Genomic DNA, 17,932 nt, shown 5'->3' with positions numbered 1-17,932 from the left:
GTTAAATGTGTTTGTCCTCTGCCCTGCATGTTTTAATTAAAATGGCTCCATGAGCAAATCGAAGTGGCTCTTGGATGGCATATTTTTGGTATATGTTGGTGTCTTGTTACGTGTTTATGGAAGCTGGTGTGACTGGAACATCTCATAGTATCTGCAGCTTCAGAGTTTTTCAAGTGTCAATTTGTAATCTGTCACCCTCAGGTATAAATGGATCGCTGAATGGGAGCAGCACCCCTGCAGTGTCTGCTGTCGGCACATCTGTTCTGTCCACCAGCATTGCAGCATCTGCAGGACCAGGGAAAGCTGCAGCCGCAGGAGCAGGAGGCCGCAAGTACAACCAGGAGCAAAGCCAAGTCCAGCTCCTGGACGCCAGAGCTGACAAAATCAAAGATAAGGTAAATATACAGAAAAAAAGTTAAGATTCAGGTGAAAACTTGACATGGTAAGTGTTCTGATTGTGCATACAGCAGCATTTTAAAATGTTTCTCCAAGTACAAAATGTTTCGGGTTTTTCTTATTATTGTTTGTTAAAGCAAGATCTGTACCCTTCTCTTTAGTCTTCTGCGAGACAGTCGGTTGTGTTCCAGGATTGCAGATGACTCTGAAGTCTTACTGTGTTTTAAAGAGTATGCATAGTAATACGATATAACAGATTAAAGCTGAACCGTGAATAGAGATTTCTCTTCCTGGTAGAAGCCCAGGAAAAAGGCAGTGGAAAGCTCTAGTAACAGCGACAGCGATTCGGGCTCCTCGTCAGACACCTCGAGCGAGGGCATAAGCAGCAGTGACTCCGACGATCTGGAGGAGGATGAGGAGGAGGATCAGAGTGCTGAGGAGAGTGAGGATGATGAATCTGACTCTGAAAACGAAGCACATCACAAAACCAAGAACAAGGTACGACAGCTCGCTCTGCTGCTTGCCGTCTGGTCGCTGGAATCTGGTTATGAAAAGCCCACCTGCTCATGTTTGTACCAATGAGCAACTATTTAACTACATATTAATGAATGCTAAGAATTTGGTTTCGCTTCAGGGTTTTCTGGGTTTTTTTTCTTCCCTCACGTGTGTGCATGTGTGTGTTTTGTTCTCTGCTGGCTAGGAGTTTAACGGTTGGTAGACTGTTACTCTTGTTATAGTGGGAAATAGAAAGAAGTGAAGTGCTGTGTGCTGGTAGCGTGTTGGAAACGTGTCTTTCTATGGATAATGCTTTGGCAGTTGCTTTTTTCCTAGAAGTAGAAAACCAAGGTCGGAATCTTGAGTTTCCTCTCAGCTCTACAGTCAAAAATACGTTTTAAAACGACCATAGTTTAGTACTTCTTCTCTACTAAACGGTGTCTTTGCATGCTGAAACTATCTGGGGAGAAAGATCCCTAAACAGTAAACCTATGACAAGATTGATTTTAAAATTATTATTGTTTATCCTCTGCTAAAAATTGTACAGTTGTGTAGCTATTTAATGGAAGCTGATGTAGGCTTTTTTTGAAGGATCTTTAACTGATCTGATGTGAACTGTCAAAAATACCTGTTTTGCAGGTGCTAATGCATAGTGGCATAACCGATATGAAAACTGATGGCCAGAAACCACATGAAAAGTCCCAAGAAAAGAGAACACACCAGCAGATACCTCTCGTGTCTGATCCCCAGACCCCCTCGCCGTTCCAGTCCCAGCAGAAGCAGCCTCAGGTTTTGTCACAGCAGCTTCCCTTTATTTTCCAAAGGTCTCAGGCAAAGGAGGAATCTGTGAACAAACACACAAGTGTAATACAGTCTACGGGACTGGTTCCCAATGTGAAACCTTTGTCCTTGGTACATCAAGCCAAAAAGGAAACCTATTTAAAACTCATAGTTCCTTCCCCTGATCTACTCAAAGCAGGGAGTAAAAATACCTCTGAAGAGTCTGTCTCTGTGCCCAGCGATGTGAGATCAAGACGGGTGAGTGAAAAATCACTGGGTTTGTTTGACTGTTTGTAACGTGCGTTGCCTGCTGAACAAGAGACAGCATTGTGCTGTCAAGCTCTTTGAAATATAATGTTTTAAAATGATGTATGTATTTATTTTCATATAATGTTTTTTGACATGTTTTTAGCATTACATGGATTTCACAGTTATGTAAATTAACTGAATTGTGTGGGTAGTGTATGTTCTGAACTGTGGCGGCTGGTTGTTTTGGGAGGGATTTTTTGTTGTTTGGGTTTTTTTGTAAAGAGTAGCAAATAGTCATGCTCTAATTTTGGAGATGATTTGCCGTACTTTACAAGTGCCCAGAACTACTCCACACCTTTATCTTGGAGAAGAGTCTTCTCCGTGGTGGTGTGTGTGTGTGCGGTGCTGTACGTGTGCGGTGAGGATCGTGCCTCCTGTCACCAACGCCGGGTGTGTATGTGTGCGGTGCTGTACATGTGCGGCGAGGATTGCGCCTCCTGTCACTAACACCGGGTGTGTGTGTGTGCGGTGCTGTACGTGTGCGGTGAGGATCGCGCCTCCTGTCACGGACGCCGGGTGTGTGTGTGTGCGGTGCTGTACGTGTGCGGTGAGGATCGCGCCTCCTGTCACCAACGCCGGGTGTGTGTGTGTGCGGTGCTGTACGTGTGCGGTGAGGATCGCGCCTCCTGTCACGGACGCCGGGTGTGTGTGTGTGCGGTGCTGTACGTGTGCGGTGAGGATCACGCCTCCTGTCACCAACGCCGGGCTGGAGTCTCCAGCGCGTCACGTGGTGGAACCTGGAGCTCTGCTGGCAGAACCGGTGCTGGCGGGAGCGGCGGGTGCGGAGACAGCAAAGGATGTTGGCGTGCATCTCTTAAGGCAAATAAGCAGCTAAAATCAATATCGAAATAAGTAGTCATGGGTAAATTGTGTAGCCTGAACAGTTCTTTGTGTGCTTCTCCGGGTTTCAGTTGGAACGCTGGTTTAACACTTTCCATATGTAGTGCGTAAGCGTGGCTTCGCTTTGTTTCAAAGTGGATTGGTTTAAGTCAAAGTAATTAAAATTACCTATTCCAATCATTATTTTAAACAAAGTAGCTGAAAGCCTTTTCTAAACCATGTTTGATTTAATCTTGGGCTTTGTTTGCTCTTTGAAGACAGGAGAACATTCATGCTCTGATAGCTGTTAACGCTCAGTATGGCCATCGCAGTGAATCTGATCTTCCTCTTCCTGGGCAGGACACTACAATGTGTTTACACGTGTCTTAGCCCTTCCATAGCTTACCAAAATTCTTTGTAGTTGATTTTGTTAATAGTGAGTTTGGTGACTAGTGATGAATTTTCATTTCTGTTCAGTTAGATTTAGTGTGTGCTAGAAGAGAATAAAAATCTAGCATTTTAGAAATGCTGAGTCTTGAGAAAGAGAGAGATATATAAATCTATTAAAAAGTACACTTCCCAAGGCAAGTTTCATTATGAAAAGCAAACTTTGTTTTCAACTGAGTAGTATTAGGCGAGGGTAAACTCAATTCAGATTCTCGGCTAACTCTCCGTCCTCATGGAGCGCTGGAAAATATTGTCACGCGAAGTTTGTGTTCCTAGATTAGAAGAGAAACACTGTTTTCCTTTCAGCTCCCGGTTACTTTGTCAAATTCAAATAAGTTCCTCATTCTTCTGGAGTGGTTAAAGAAATGGTAATTATGACAACATATGCCTTTGCCGCTGGAAGATGTTCCCGCTGTCACGTTCAGGTTACGCGGCTCCAGCTGGTGACACATCAGCCGTTCAGTGGTTCGGATTCTTTAAAACTTGAGCTGGAAACCTGTACTCTCTGAATATTTAGTTTGTAGGTTTCCATGATTTCATACTGAGTTTTAAATGTGAGTAACTTCAAGAATGTATTGTATTTGACTTAATATTTAGAAATTGATTTAAAATGGACCATCTTTTTCCATTCTGTAATTTTTTTCTGTCAAAGATGGTGTATTTTCTTTTTCCTTGGAAGAGTCTCGAGACTAAAGGCCAGGTAAGCTGTACACGGCTCCTGAGCCGCTGCCGGTGTTTGACTGGCAAGTGCCGCTTTGTCAGAGTTCACAAGCTGGCGTCTCACAGCACTTCTCACTAATACCTTTTTTCCATGTTGTTTTTAATAACGTTTTTCTATGCCAAGAGCGTTCTCTAAATAATAGCTGAGTGGATCGTCAAGATCCCGTAGAGTTCACCTGCATGAATACTTAAACGTGGAGTTTTTATTTGTTTTATTCCTGTGTGTTCTTATTTCTTCAGGAACAATATAAGCAGACATTCCCAGCAGCACAGCTAAAGAAACAGGAGTCATCTAAGAACCTGAAGAAGGTTATTGCGGCTTTGTCAAGCCCCAAACCAACATCTAGTTCACCAGCTCATCAAAAACTCACATCCTTGGAAAACAACCATTCCAATCCATTCCTGACAAATGCACTTTTAGGTAATCACCACCCCAATGGAGTTATTCAGAGCGTCATCCAGGAGGCTCCTCTTGCACTTACTACGAAGCTGAAGCCCCAGACCAAGAGCAGTGACAGTGTAGCCATCTCCAGTAGCGCCCCCTTTTCTGTGCCAGTGAACCTGAGCGCAAGTGGGAAAAAGCCAGCTGGCACCCGGACACCTGGTGTGCCCTCTACCTCTCCTGTGTTACCCGGCTCAGGAAAGGAGAAACCCGTCAGCAATAACGCAGGAAATGCAGTAAAAACCCAACACCGCCTTCACTCTGCAAAGCTGGTGGTGGAGCAGTTCCGAGGGCTGGACTCGGACGCCCCCAGCAGCAAGGACTCTGATGACTCAAATGACGATGATGACGACGATGAAGACGAGGATGAGGATGATGAAGATGATGATTCTGATGATAGCCAATCAGGTGCTTTAACCTTTTTAATAGGAAAAGCAGAAACTTTATTTTTTGAGTGTTGAAAACTTATTTCCCACCGTATTCAAAAATGGGTAGGAATTTGGGGAGTAGCGCGGCCCACATGGTGTCCTGCAGGTGTCCTGCACAGTGGCACATGGTCTCCCAGCCCCCTGTTGTGTCGCCCCTGGATCGCGTTTCGGGCGCTCTGGGTGCTGGCTGATGGCGCCGCGGGCTGCCGTGGTGCGGCGGCTCGGCCCCCGCCGGGCCGGGCTGCGGGGCGCGGGCTGGGTCGGTGGCACTCTGCTGGCAGAGCCCTCTGCACCGCAGGCTTCCACCCAAGAGGGGCTAACAGCGCCTTCACATGGTCGTGAGAGGCGTTTCTAGGCTTCCTTCGGGAGCGCGGCGGTCAATGAGCAAGAGTAGAGGAAAATGCCAGGGCTGTGGTAAGGGCCCCAGTGTTGGTAGAGAGGAACTACTATTCTAAAGGCTCTCAGGCCGTTCGGAAGGGTAAGGCCCGTTTCAGGAGCTCACTGTGTTCCCAGGTGTTCACCCTCCGCCCCTCCTTGGGCCCGGCTCTTTCACCATCCTCCACACACCCTGTACTAATCCTCTCTGTTTTCTCACAGCTGTGGCCCATCTTCAGTTCCTTACCCTGTCCACCCTTATCTGGCCCTTCCTTTGCCCAGATGGCTGCCCTTCCAGTCCTGCCACCTTGCAGCCTTCCATCGTTTGCCCCCCACGCTCGGTTCCCGGCCTGCGGGGCGCCCTGGGCCCGCAGCGTGGGCAGGGGGTGCTGGAGCCGAGGCGGCTGCTGGGGCCAACAGTCTCTTACACGCTTCAGCTTCCGTCTCTCGCCTCCTCGTGCAAAGCCAAAGAATTCCATCTGAAACAACAGTGCATTATCATGCAGAATAACCTCGTGCTGTCGTATTTGTAGTCATTTTAAAATTTAGGTAGTTAATTATAACCATCTATATATACTCAAGAGATCGCTATTAAAAAATAAGTCAAAAAAGCATATTTAATAAGACAAAAGACTTTGCAAGTATTAGAACTGAAATGTGTTTGCCATTAATTATGGAATCATAATGTGCCTTTTGCCACACTTGTTTTTCAACAGAATCTGACAGTAATTCTGAGTCAGATACAGAAGGGTCTGAGGATGAAGATGATGATGATGATAAAGATCAAGATGAATCGGATACAGACACTGAGGGAGAAAAATCTCCACTGAAAGTGAATAAGACTCCATCGTCTGTGAAGGGCTCTTGCGTTGGTCCTGCAGCTCACTCCACCCCGCTTAATCTCCAAGTCGCAAAGACCCCGAGCTCTGCACCAGCTGCCTTATGTCCCGAGAGCCAGCCCGCGGTTTTTCTCGGAACAGCACCGGCTGCCCTCGGAACAAGCACTCACTGTGGTACCTGAACGTCTGTTACTGTAGCGCACGTAACGGCCAGCGGCATGTGTTGTAAAAGTAGTTATAGAAATAGTTCAGACTCAATATAAGAAATACGTTTTTTACAGTGAGAACAGTAATTCACTGGAACAACATCCTCGGGGATGTGGTAGGGCCCCCACCAAGGAGGTTCCCTAAGCTGTGGCTGAACAGGGCACTGGATCCTCTCATCCAGCTTCCCTTTCCTGCGAAAGGCTGGGTCAGATGATGTTCTAAGGTCCCTTCCAGCCCGGGCTGCCCTGTGGTCTTTTCACGGGGGCTTGCAGCGCATGTTAAACCGAGCCAGCAGATCGCACGTTCTTGAGACATGAATATTGCACTTAGTCCAGGACGTTTTAGCTCATATAATTATTTGAAAGAAGCCAGGATGAAATAGCCAGAATTGGTATTTATTACATTGAAACTCTTAATTATTTAGTCTTTGTTCTTTACCATTTTATTCTAAACCCAGGTATTCCTGTTTATTTCTAATTCTATGCGTTATAGTTTGCATTCTGGATCTTCCAGTTCTGCCCGCTTCCCAACAAATTTAATGACTGTATTTAGTTAAAATATATTTTTATTCATTATTCTTTCAAAATTCTTAGTAGGATCTATGGATTACGGGCAAGGCGTTATTTTTAAAAGGTTCATGAAGAGCACATTTAGCATTTCCCTGATATAATCCTTCATTTGACGGCTAATAATGCAACATTTAGTAATTACTGCTGCTACAAAAGAACGAATGCATTTTTGAAAGTCACTTCTCAATTTGCATGGCAAAAATTAAATGAAATTGTGCATTTATTACTTTGAATTAGAAAGCTGATATTTAATCGACATGCAAGTGGGTAGATTGTGGATGGGGACACCTACTCATAGGTGTTGTTCTCTGTTTGGATTAGTGAAGCAGGAGCTCCGTTCCGTGCTGTCACATCAGTGACTGAAGCAGCGTGGTCTGCTCCGGGTTTCCCAGGAGCGGGCCGGAGCAGTTTGAAAGAGTTGCCGTGCGTAGGAGCAATCCGGATTGTTGAAGTGCAGAGTTCATTTTCTGTGTTCGGTAGTCTGGTGCTTTGCGGTGCTTTGAACAGACCAGTAGCAGATCTTTGTCTGTTCGCTGGGTGGAAAGTAGAATAAATTAAATTGGCGTCCTTGCTTTGGTGTAGCGCTGTTTCCTAATCAGAATCACCATGGCACAATTCAAATCCTCGTGTGTCCCGTTTGCCGGGAGCTGGTCAGTCACCAGAGAGGTCTCTGTCTCTTCTGTGTGTCTGTTTTGCTGGACAGCTCAGTTTTCAATTCAATTTCAGAAGTAGAATAGTTACCTTAATTTTCTTGGTTCTTGAGGTATTTAATGGCTAGAATGTAAAAATGATGTCTCTTTTAGTTTGGGGATAAAAAGTATAAAAGGTGTATTTTAGGAACATGTTTTCATTTTTAAGTTCTCTCGAGTGTTAATCAGAAATTCTCCCCCAGGTGTTTCAAAAAGACGAAGAGTGGCAGACGAGCGCGAGCTGCGTGTTCCCCTCGAGTACGGGTACGTGTGCGCCCGGCGGCGCTGGCGGGAGGCGCGGCCTTCTAGCCGGCGGTAAAGAAATGGCAGGTTAAGACTTTCTGGGCATGGATGATAAGGAAAGGGCTTCGGCAGCTGAGATTTCCAACCACAGTGGCTGTGGATCTCTCTAACAAAAAGTGTCAACAGGTGTCATATTAATTCTTGTGCAGCAAATTTACTCTTTCGCAAACACAACCCATCAGCATTTTTACCACTGGAAATGGATCCTGATGGTTAGATCTGAGCCAGTGCAGACTCCAAATAAGTCCCTCAAATATAGTTCTAAGCCATTTAAAATCTGGTAATATGTAAGTAGCTTGATTATAAATCCATATAGAGTCCAAATTTGGACAGTGTACATGATAACCATTTCTGGTTTTGCCGATTTGACGTACGCTACTCTTGTCACATTTGAGACATGTGCCTTTTTATGTAAAAATCTTAAGTTGACATTAATGACTTGTTTTTTAAGAAATGTATTGTTTTATGCAACTATTTGCTGTTACTCTAGCTGGCAAAGAGAAACCCGAATAAGAAACTTTGGTGGTCGTCTTCAAGGAGAAGTAGCATATTTTGCACCTTGTGGAAAGAAGCTGAGACAGTATCCTGAAGTAGTAAAGGTACATTCCTTCTCTTTCACTCCTGTGTTCTAATGCTACTGAGCATGCTTGCAATTAAAATATGCCATTTTTTTCCCTCCAATAAAGATACTTATTTCAAAATGTCCCGTCATGCAAGGCGTAACGTATCTCAGTCCGTTACTGATTTGATCGCCTATAAATTCATATCCCTTTGATAGAGAATGCAAAGCATTACACTCACAAAGTCAGCTGTACATCAAAGCTGGGTTGTCATGATTTACACGCTGAAGTGGAAAAATATGTGATTTTTTCAGTACCTCAGCAGAAATGGAATAATGGATATCTCAAGGGACAATTTCAGCTTCAGTGCAAAAATAGGAGTGGGTGACTTCTATGAAGCCAGAGATGGACCGCAGGTATCTGCTTTTTAAAAAGTAAAGTCTTTGATCCAAGGAACATTAACTTAAATTTAGGTGAAGTGATTTTTGCTGCAGTCTGGAGCATTGCCTGTTTTTCACTAATTCTTTCTAAAAATGGTGCGTATTTGTTAATAGTAGTTACACTGAGATGCTGGGGGCTCGACCCTGGGCAGAGCTGAAGGTTGCTGCTGGGCGACTTTACCGGGGTGCTGCAGGAGTTCGGCGTGCCCCGTGGCCGGCTCCGGGCCTGGCTTTGCCCAGTACCAAGCAGCTCTGAGCTGCCTATTTCATCTTAGTGGTCAGGTATTTCTGACTAAAACTCCATTTCTTCCTTTACTGTGTAAGCCTAATATTGATAGTAATTTATGTGTGTGCATTAAATCACACTTTTTGTGTATTCGTGTACATAATATGTATAAAATACGTGTTCCAGTAGAAGTGTTTCCTGTATAGAGAAAGCAGTCTGAGCTGCCTGGAGCGTGGCGTTTTTGCCGGAAGGATGCTGGGTTACGCCAGTTGTGCTTTGTGCTGGTACAGCTGCTGGACTTTTTTGTAGATAAACTACACAAGGATAAATGAAGTTATACTTTTCAGGAAACTAATGCGTTTGTGCCATACTGTGTCACTGTATTTTGGTCATCTTAAGATTTTTTCAGGATGTGCACAAAAGTTTTTGGACTTTTGTCAGTGAATATATTTGCTTCTTTAAAAGATTAGAATCCTGAATACGTTACTCCAGGAGTGTGGACAGACATCATGCTCTCAGCAACCTTGGATCCAAGTTCTGGTGAAGCCTTATGTCCTTGTGATGCCCCACAGAAATACACAAGGGTTATGTAGCATAGATCTGAAAGCAATAAAGACTAAGTTCATAGCAGGGCGTGCTTCTAGGTGGTGCTTACTGATTCCTGGCTTACAGGGCCAAGCATTGCTAAACTGTCTTCATGTTTGGCCTTCATCAAACAACCATTGCAAGTTCATGTAGTTGTGCACTTCATTGAGTACCTGAATGGCTTGACTGAAGTCCTGCCTTGTCCCGTGAACACCATGTCACATCAGCAGATCTGCTTTCTTTTTAGCCCGTTACCATTTGTGTGCCAGTTGCCCATGTTTCTTCTTTAGTCTTGTCCCCTTCTCTAGTTATCTCTTTCTTTTCCCCTTAATTAATGAGGTGATTTGCAGATGTTGCCCTTCCTTGATACTGTGAAGCTTCCGAATGGAGGCGTCGGGAAGGGCCGGTTTCTGTAGAAGGGCTGCAGCGTGGATGCTGAGTTACCGTACATGTCACGGTAGTTCCCACCGGTCCAGATTGTGGCAGGTTCTGTTTGTTCTTGGTTGGACAAAGGAAGAGTTTACTCATAAAAACGAAGGGACCAAGGGCAGCTAATTCAGATGTGCTAAAATGTATTTGCATTTTATGTATGCTATTTTGAATGAGAAAATTATAATGTCAACAGCTGAACTACACTCAGGCTGATAATATGCACTAACAGAAGGGATACTGATACTTCATTAAGATAATTTGTACCCTTTTTACTGAGATTTTTTTAATTGTCCAGCTTCAAAACGATATGTGATAATCGTATCTTCATGGATGTCTAGAGGTAATTCCAGGAATTTTATTTTGGCTTTTGCTGTAATTTTGATTATTCTGTATAGCCTTTTGTAGTTCCTCTTCCCGTTCTTTGTTATCTATTTCTGTCATCTTTGGAGACGTGCAGCCAAAAAGACTGGGTAAGTTTCACAAAACTCGAAGGTGGAGCAAGATGGAAAGGAAATTATTCAAAGGCTAAACCAGTTACATTGAAGAATTACCTACAGCAAATCTGCACCATGGATTACCTGCTCCTTGGTAGTGCCTATGTTTCTCTCTCCTGCTACACCAGCAATCAGATGCTGTGGGTTATTCAAAGCTGTAATCGACTGCTTTAGCAGAGGCGTCTATGGTAGGAATTGGCTGTGAAGTAGTAGGGTTAGAGCAATGTTTGAACTTGGGCAAATGTAGAAATGCAGAGACAGGACCTGGAGCTTTAAAGTACTGTGATTAAAAAGATAAATGTGACTGTGATTTGGGGTGGTGGAGGGGGCACGGGTCCGTACGAGTTGGAGTAGTATGGATAAGGGATACTGTGTCCAGTAGTAGGTGGAGGAGAACGTCGTGGAGTGATACGGAGCTGTGCCCTAGGATTGCATCTTGCTGGATTTTATTAATATAGAACAGCAAGAGTATCCATCACAGCATCACAGGATGTTTGAGGCTGGAAGGTTCACCCAGCGCCAGTTACCCAGGACCAGGTCCAGACAGCTCTTGAAAGTCTCCAAGGTGGGAGACACCACAACCTCCCTGGGTCACCTCTTCCAGTTCCCAGTTTCCTGCCATGGTGAAGACGCGTCTCCTGATGTTCAGGGCGAACCTCGGGTGTCTGAGTCTGTGCCGCGGCCATCGTCCCATCCCTGTCCTCTCTGAGCAGAGCCGGCGCTGTGCTCTGGGCAGCTCCCTCCGGGTGTTCATCTCATTGACCAGCCCTGAGCCCCCCAGCCTGACTGGCACAGCCCTTGAGCAGCCCTGAGCCCCCCAGCCCTTGACCAGCCCTGCGCCCCAGCCCTTGACCAGCCCTGCACCCCCAGCCCTTGACCAGCCCTGAGCCCCCAGCCCTTGACCAGCCCTGCGCCCCCAGCCCTTGACCAGCCCTGCGCCCCAGCCCTTGACCAGCCCTGCGCCCCCAGCCCTTGACCAGCCCTGCGCCCCCAGCCCTTGACCAGCCCTGCGCCCCAGCCCTTGACCAGCCCTGCGCCCCCAGCCCTTGACCAGCCCTGCGCCCCCAGCCCTTGGCCAGCCCTGCGCCCCCAGCCCTTGACCAGCCCTGCGCCCCAGCCCGGCCGGCTCTCAGCGCTTCCTTCGCAGTCGCTGAGCAGCACAGAAAACCTGACTCTTCATGCAGCTTCATCCAGATCCACTTTAACTGAAGATGAAACATCAGTAAGGGCAAAATACAGACTTTTAAATCTGGATATAGCTCTTTGGGAGTAATCATTGAAGTGTGCTAAACATGGCATGCCCTTTCTTTTTCCCCAGTAAGATTCTGCATAAAGCTGTGAAAGTTATGCTTGTGTTGTTGTTGCTCCCAGAGCCCACATGCCGGCCTGGGGGGCAGCGGAATTCAGGAACAGGGAAGGAGGAAAGTGCAATAGATGTTGCAATAGATGGTAGATGCCCAAAGGTGAGAAGTTGTATTAAATTCTTATTTTGATTACTTTTGACAATTAAACACAACATTTCAGTGTTATTCCCATTTTTTCTTTCCTGTTTGTGTAGTGAAGCGTATATTTTATGGAAGTTCCTGATTCTCCTAGCTTGGGGCACAACCCCCATATTTTTTCTTTGGAATACTGGAAATCCACAGAATACCAGTTTGTACTTTCTTTTAACAGAAATGTATTTTGGGTCAGATTTTAAAAGATATCTGAGCACAGAATATAGATGGTCCATTAACTCCTGCTTAACCCTTAATGGGTCTGTTCTGGACTGGTTTGTCTCGTCCTCTCGTAAACTGGTGGAACGTTCTTGCAGCCGTGGTGTCCTTTGGCAGGAAGGAAAACGCTCTTCTCCCGTTCCTTGAAACACCAGCTCCTTTTGCTTCTTGAACCTTCTAGCTGCATTTGGGGGCCTCTGCTTCCTCTTTTGGGAGTCATTAGGAAAATGTAATACACATCCATGGTCTCTGTGGCACTCATGATCTTGTAGGCCTCTGTCTTTTCTGCCTATTTGTTATCAGTAAACACAGAAAATACAAACAGAGCGAGAACAGTTTCCTTTGCAGGATCTAAGGTACTTCTAGAACTATGGCTGCTTCTCCTCCTTTTCTTTGAATTTTATCTTGCATTCTTGTTTCTCCTCGCCTCTGGTGCTCACAGGTTGGAGGCTGGTGTGGGTGAGAAGTATAGTATTAAACCTGGCTTACATCGCTGTATTAAACCTGGCTTACATTACTCATCGGACTGGACCTGGGATCAGTCATCAGGCAGGTCCTAGGCAGTGAATCGCAAGCGTATGCCTGAGGAGTGCTCTTAGAGGTAGAATATGGATTAACTTCTGTTCGCGTGGTAGCAGCGACTGCTCTGGATTGAAGGTCCTTGTGCACGTAGTGTGATGGTCGCGATCGGGAGCAGCTTGTACTCAGGAACGTCACTGATAACAAGCCCTTGGCATGCCGTCAGCAAGCGTGAGGTGAGCTCCTGGGGTGGTGACGCACACCGCAGAAACGTGTCTCTGCCGGTGCTGGTGGCTTTCTTGGACTCTGCAGGTTTCATTACCAAAATGGCATTTCATTGTCGAGTCCTTTATCGAACATTTGTAATTATAAAGGATGATCAGAAAGGATTAAAAGATAAATTGACAGAATAAGCTCGTGAAAATTTATGGGTACAGCAAATTTGTTTTCAGTATTTGTGTATGTGTATAGTTATTTAATTAATGGGTTTTATAAGTTGTCAACTTCCATTCTTGCTTTAGCAGACATTTTCAAAACGTTTTAAAATGTTTTGAGGCAGATCGTGCAGTGGTCCCGTGGGACGCGTAGCCTCGTTTGTCCCCTGCGCTCTTCAAACACTTGGGAAAATGATGAGAGATGTCACAGTGTTGAAAACCTTGTGTTCGGTCAAACAGGATCAGATGCTGTACTCCTGTTCTGCTCAGTAGGCGCGATAAACTCGACCTTTTAACAGTTAAAGTAAAGCTGTATCTATGTGAGGGCTAACTTGGGTATTTGTATTAACAAAGTGCTTCAGTATTTGTTGAGATTTCAAAAACTCAGCAGTAATAGTGAAAGAAACAGTTGAATGTGTTGCTGCATACTTTGTGTGGTTATAGAATGTAGTTAACGTAACTCCTAGTTGAGATAGAGGGATTCTTAAAAGTTACAAACTTCTTATTGCTTCAAGTTGGTGCAGAAATGAATTTTCTTGCAGTGAATGAGGAGAGAACTAAATTGTACTAAATAAAACTTCAAGACTAAAGTGAGCCTTGTGTTTTTTCAACTTGATTGTTGAGATGTACAACGCTCCAGAAAGCAATATTTGAAAACAGACCCTTGCCTGTGCTCGTAGTGCTGTCAGGACGCCTGTGGGCACGGCTGGCAGCCTGGCACGTGCTGTCATTCGTGTCCAGCAGAGGAGTTACTTTTTAGTTTACGTAATAAGGAAGAATCTATTTCACCTCTTTAAAAGGATTGAGCAATAAGCAATTTGGTCAGAAATGACAGAAACAACATGGTAGTGGCATACCTGCTGGGTAGCACTCGTGTATGTCGCTGCACAGTCTTCACAACCTTGCACAGTAGTGCAGTTTCCAAAAGCTCTCAGTATGTGTCTTCTGTGCATCATCAAAACATTGTACGACCCAAGTGGTGCATACCAGCTCTCGCGTGCTTTATGTGTGTAACTTGTTGAGAATAAAGAAGTCTCTTGCTGTTGATAGTCGCAAGCACGTCGGTGTGCCTGCGCTGACCGGGTGTCTGCCTGTCGCCCCAGGGCGTGCAGTGGTGCCTGCTGCCGGAGGAGGAGGTGGCCCCGCGGCTGCGGGCCATGGAGGGCCGGCGGGGGCGGCCGCCCAACCCCGACCGGCCGCTGTCCCGCGACGAGACGCGCGTGCGGCGGCGCAAGGGCCGGCCCCCCAACGTCGGGGGCTCCGAGTTCCTGGACGGCGCTGACGCGAAGCTGTTGCGGAAGCTCCAGGCTCAAGGTAAGCGCTGCGCTGCGGTTCTCGCGAGCAGAGGCTGCCCGGGCAGACGGCGCCCCTGTGTTTTCCAAGAGGACTGATACGTTTCACTAGGATGTTGTATGCAACGTTTTATTTTGGAAATGTGTATGGTGTTCTTGAAGCCTTTTTCAAAATGAGTAGATGTATATATGATTCAAAGGAAGGAGTGTGTGTGTAAATGCATGTCTTAGTTTACTCCATAGTTAGTTTATTTAGATTTATAAAATTTTAAGAAGTGGACATCCAGTAATCTGGTTACCACTGATGTATGTTTTAAATTGGCAAAAATTAACAGATGTTTATTTCAAACAACAGTGGAGCTAGAAATTGAAATTGAGAACCACCGGAGTTAGTGTTTCTGAGGAGCTTTTGGCTGTTCCAGGGAAAATGCTTTTTTTGTGAAACCCCTGGTAGTGACGAGATTTAAATGCCCAAAAGATTGAATAGGATCCTATAATAAGTGGTACCAGTGCTGACAGTAGAACTTTTCATGATATCAGATCCTACAATATGTCAAAAGCATGAGGGCCTTATCTTAAATAAACATCAGGTACGTGACTCTTGAATTTCAGTTGTTTAGTCCCTAAATGTATCGTGTTTTCTGAATGCATCTAATCCAATATGAAAAATTCTTACAGACTGGGAGTCAGGATGTTTCTTTGACCTTACAACTTAACTTTTCTTTCCTGTTCTGACTGTGTGTTTGGGTGGCTGCTTTACACTTTGCGTAACGTCCTTGTTAACTGTCCCTGTGCCTTTAATACCCGTCTTGGTGCAGTTCTTAGCGTTGTTTTCTCGTGTTGCCTGCAAAGACGGCTGTTGTGTGGACAGCTTGCAGGCGTGCCGCGGTGACAGGAGGCGGCTGTGTGTCCTGTACAGCCATTCCACCTGTGTGCTAAGGTCGCCAACACCTTCTATTCAGTCTGAGAAGCAGTGCACTGCAAGTGTCACCTGCTGAAGCATTGTAGCGTTCGCTGAGAGTTTCAGTAACTGACTTCCAGAAGTCTCCTCTCTTCAGTGAAAAAGGACAAGCCCTGGTCACTAAGCTGTTTTGCTTCACTTTGTATCTTCCCTTTCCCTGTATTACTCTGTTTTCTATCCCGTTCATCGTTAGGTCCCACTGATGGCATTTCTGGCCTCCTGTCGTGATGCATGTAAAGAACTTTTACTGTGTGCTCAGACATCCATTGTGAGGTGCTCTTCGAATTATTTTTCTGGCCTTTTTAACTTTTAATTTTGGCATGTCATAGGCTTTGCCGTTGTTATTTGAACAAGCTTTTGGTTTTCACGTGCTCACCATTTTCCTGCGGTGGCCTCCGTTTCTGAAGAGCCACATCTGGACTACCTTTTACCTGTTTTGGATGTGGCTCAGTGTTCAGCTGGGCAGGTGCACATTGTTCTGAACTGCTTCCAGGTTGCTCACTTGCAGTAAACGTGCTCGAGTACTGCTCTGGCACAGCGTCCTCGGGGACTCCGCGCAGAGGGCTGTGCAGCCGCCTGCTAACCCGCAGCTCTCGCACCGCGCGGCGCGGTCCGGCAGCTCTGCGCGGGAAGCTGCTCTGCCGCCTGCACACCGGTGTTGGTGTCTGGCAACACCACGGATTCTTAACTATCCTTCTGCTGTGCCGATTACGTCCTGATTATCGTTTCATGCCGAGAGTTCTGGTTTCCCTAACTTCTGTTTCGGTTTCTTGGCTCGATGCAGAAGCCCGTAAATTGTGCTCGGTACAGCACATACTAGTGACTGGAAATACAGGTCGTGGGATCTGTTGTCCCTGCTTGTTGCAGTATAGGTGTTTGTTTCCCATCTGTCTCTTTCAAATGCATGCTGAACATTCACTGAATCCTGCTCGCGGATTGCGCTGTTTGCACTGAGCAGTCCTCTGCACCTCTTGGCCTTTCCATAGTTTCACGGTTCTAAGTTCTCCTCTATAACATAAATGGTGATTTCCAGCTACCGGTTCTGTTTCGATTAAGGTGTAACTTCCTCTGTAACTTACCCTTGGCCCTGAAGGCTTTCCTGTTGTCGGTACCTATTTACACTACGCTTGCTATCCACAGCGTCATCTTGTCTGTCCGTGGATTTCCCACATGCCTGTGCCGTGGTCGCTGCACGAGGAGCTGTTGGTGTTGTGAGCGCGCTGTCAGAGAGGTGCTGAGCCTCCGCCCTTGGGGGGCTGAATCCGGCCCCCATAGGTGCTCTCAGTGGGGTAGATGCTTCGGGAGGTCACTGATGAGGGAGAGTGGCTGCTGTAGGTTCCGCTGTAGAGAGGAGTGTGACCGAATGGGTTCGCTCTCACTGCACTGTTAAAAAAGGGTTAAATAGTTATATAATTATATTCTGAATAAAATGTTGATTTGGTACTCTGAGACAAATATTTTCTGCTTTAAAAAGAAAGAGTAAATCAGTTTTGAAATGAAGCAGCATTATTAGCCTGATGCTATCACTTAATAGATAACTTAGTAGATAACTCCAAAAAAGTTCATTTTATAGAAGAAAAAGTATCTGTGTTCATTTGTGCTATTTATGTAGTTACTGATACATGGTGATAGTGAAATGTCAAGATAAATGTGTGAAAACCAAATCCACTGTTTTCTCTGTCTTTACCTCATGCAATCGTCTGAAACATGAGCTGTGTCTTTATTGTTGGACAGCACTGGTGTTATGGACTTAGTATTTTCATTTTGTAACAGAAATAGCGAGGCAAGCGGCACAGATAAAGCTGCTGAGGAAACTCCAGAAGCAGGAACAAGCTCGAGCTGCCAAAGAGGCGAAAAAACAGCAAGGTAAGCGTGAGCGGCGCAAGTTTGTGCGTACGAGCAGGTGGTTTGGGAGGAGTCGCTGAAAATTGATGTCACTGTCTCTTGTGTTCTGCTGATGTTAATTTATTGTTTGCTTTGGTTTGTTAGCTATTATGGCAGCTGAAGAAAAGCGAAAGCAAAAGGAGCAGATAAAGATCATGAAGCAGCAGGTAAACTTTGTGATTGCTAAGTAAGCTCTTTAACTTTGTTTCAAATTATTGTATTAGGGCATTTTAATTATTTAGTAAATTATTAAGTATGTGGATTACTATGTGAATGTTTTAAATCTAGGTTTAAAGAGCAGACAGTGTGTATTATTTAGCAAGCTAAACTCTACAGCTGTTGTTCATGTTGTCAGGACATCGCAGTTTTGTCTGTCTTGATTTAAACCACCCAACGTATGTAATTGCTTGTCGATAGCAGGAGGAAATGTAGAAGACTACAGAAGTGCGGTGGTGGGGGCTGCCTTTGCCTGGTTCAGTGGAAGCAATGTTATGTCTGTTCATGTAAATACCGGACTAGCATAATTAACTTCTTCAGCGCTTCTGCTCTCAGTGGCTTTAGGTGTGTGCCAA

At 45.4% G+C, this 17,932-nt stretch overlaps 1 protein-coding gene across 8 annotated transcripts in view; it reads left to right on the top strand.

The window, feature by feature from the left end:
* BAZ2B (bromodomain adjacent to zinc finger domain 2B) overlaps positions 1 to 17,932 on the top strand; it is a 108,502-nt gene that overhangs the window by 59,701 nt on the left and 30,869 nt on the right. For all 8 annotated transcript variants that reach the window (XM_080346329.1, XM_080346323.1, XM_080346324.1 and 5 more), the window contains 11 exons: positions 202 to 395; positions 694 to 894; positions 1,531 to 1,929; positions 4,207 to 4,816; positions 5,928 to 6,224; positions 7,719 to 7,779; positions 8,309 to 8,417; positions 8,693 to 8,794; positions 14,327 to 14,537; positions 17,250 to 17,342; positions 17,466 to 17,527. In XM_080346329.1, the coding sequence (XP_080202455.1) occupies positions 202 to 395; positions 694 to 894; positions 1,531 to 1,929; positions 4,207 to 4,816; positions 5,928 to 6,224; positions 7,719 to 7,779; positions 8,309 to 8,417; positions 8,693 to 8,794; positions 14,327 to 14,537; positions 17,250 to 17,342; positions 17,466 to 17,527 (2,339 nt within the window). The remainder of the gene's footprint in view (positions 1 to 201; positions 396 to 693; positions 895 to 1,530; positions 1,930 to 4,206; positions 4,817 to 5,927; positions 6,225 to 7,718; positions 7,780 to 8,308; positions 8,418 to 8,692; positions 8,795 to 14,326; positions 14,538 to 17,249; positions 17,343 to 17,465; positions 17,528 to 17,932) is intronic.

The sequence above is a fragment of the Nesoenas mayeri genome, assembly GCF_963082525.1.
Source record: "Nesoenas mayeri genome assembly, chromosome: 6".
NCBI classification, from domain to species: domain Eukaryota; kingdom Metazoa; phylum Chordata; class Aves; order Columbiformes; family Columbidae; genus Nesoenas; species Nesoenas mayeri.
The sequence above is the reverse complement of the archived record's forward strand: the minus strand, read 5'-3'. Positions and strand labels throughout refer to the sequence as shown.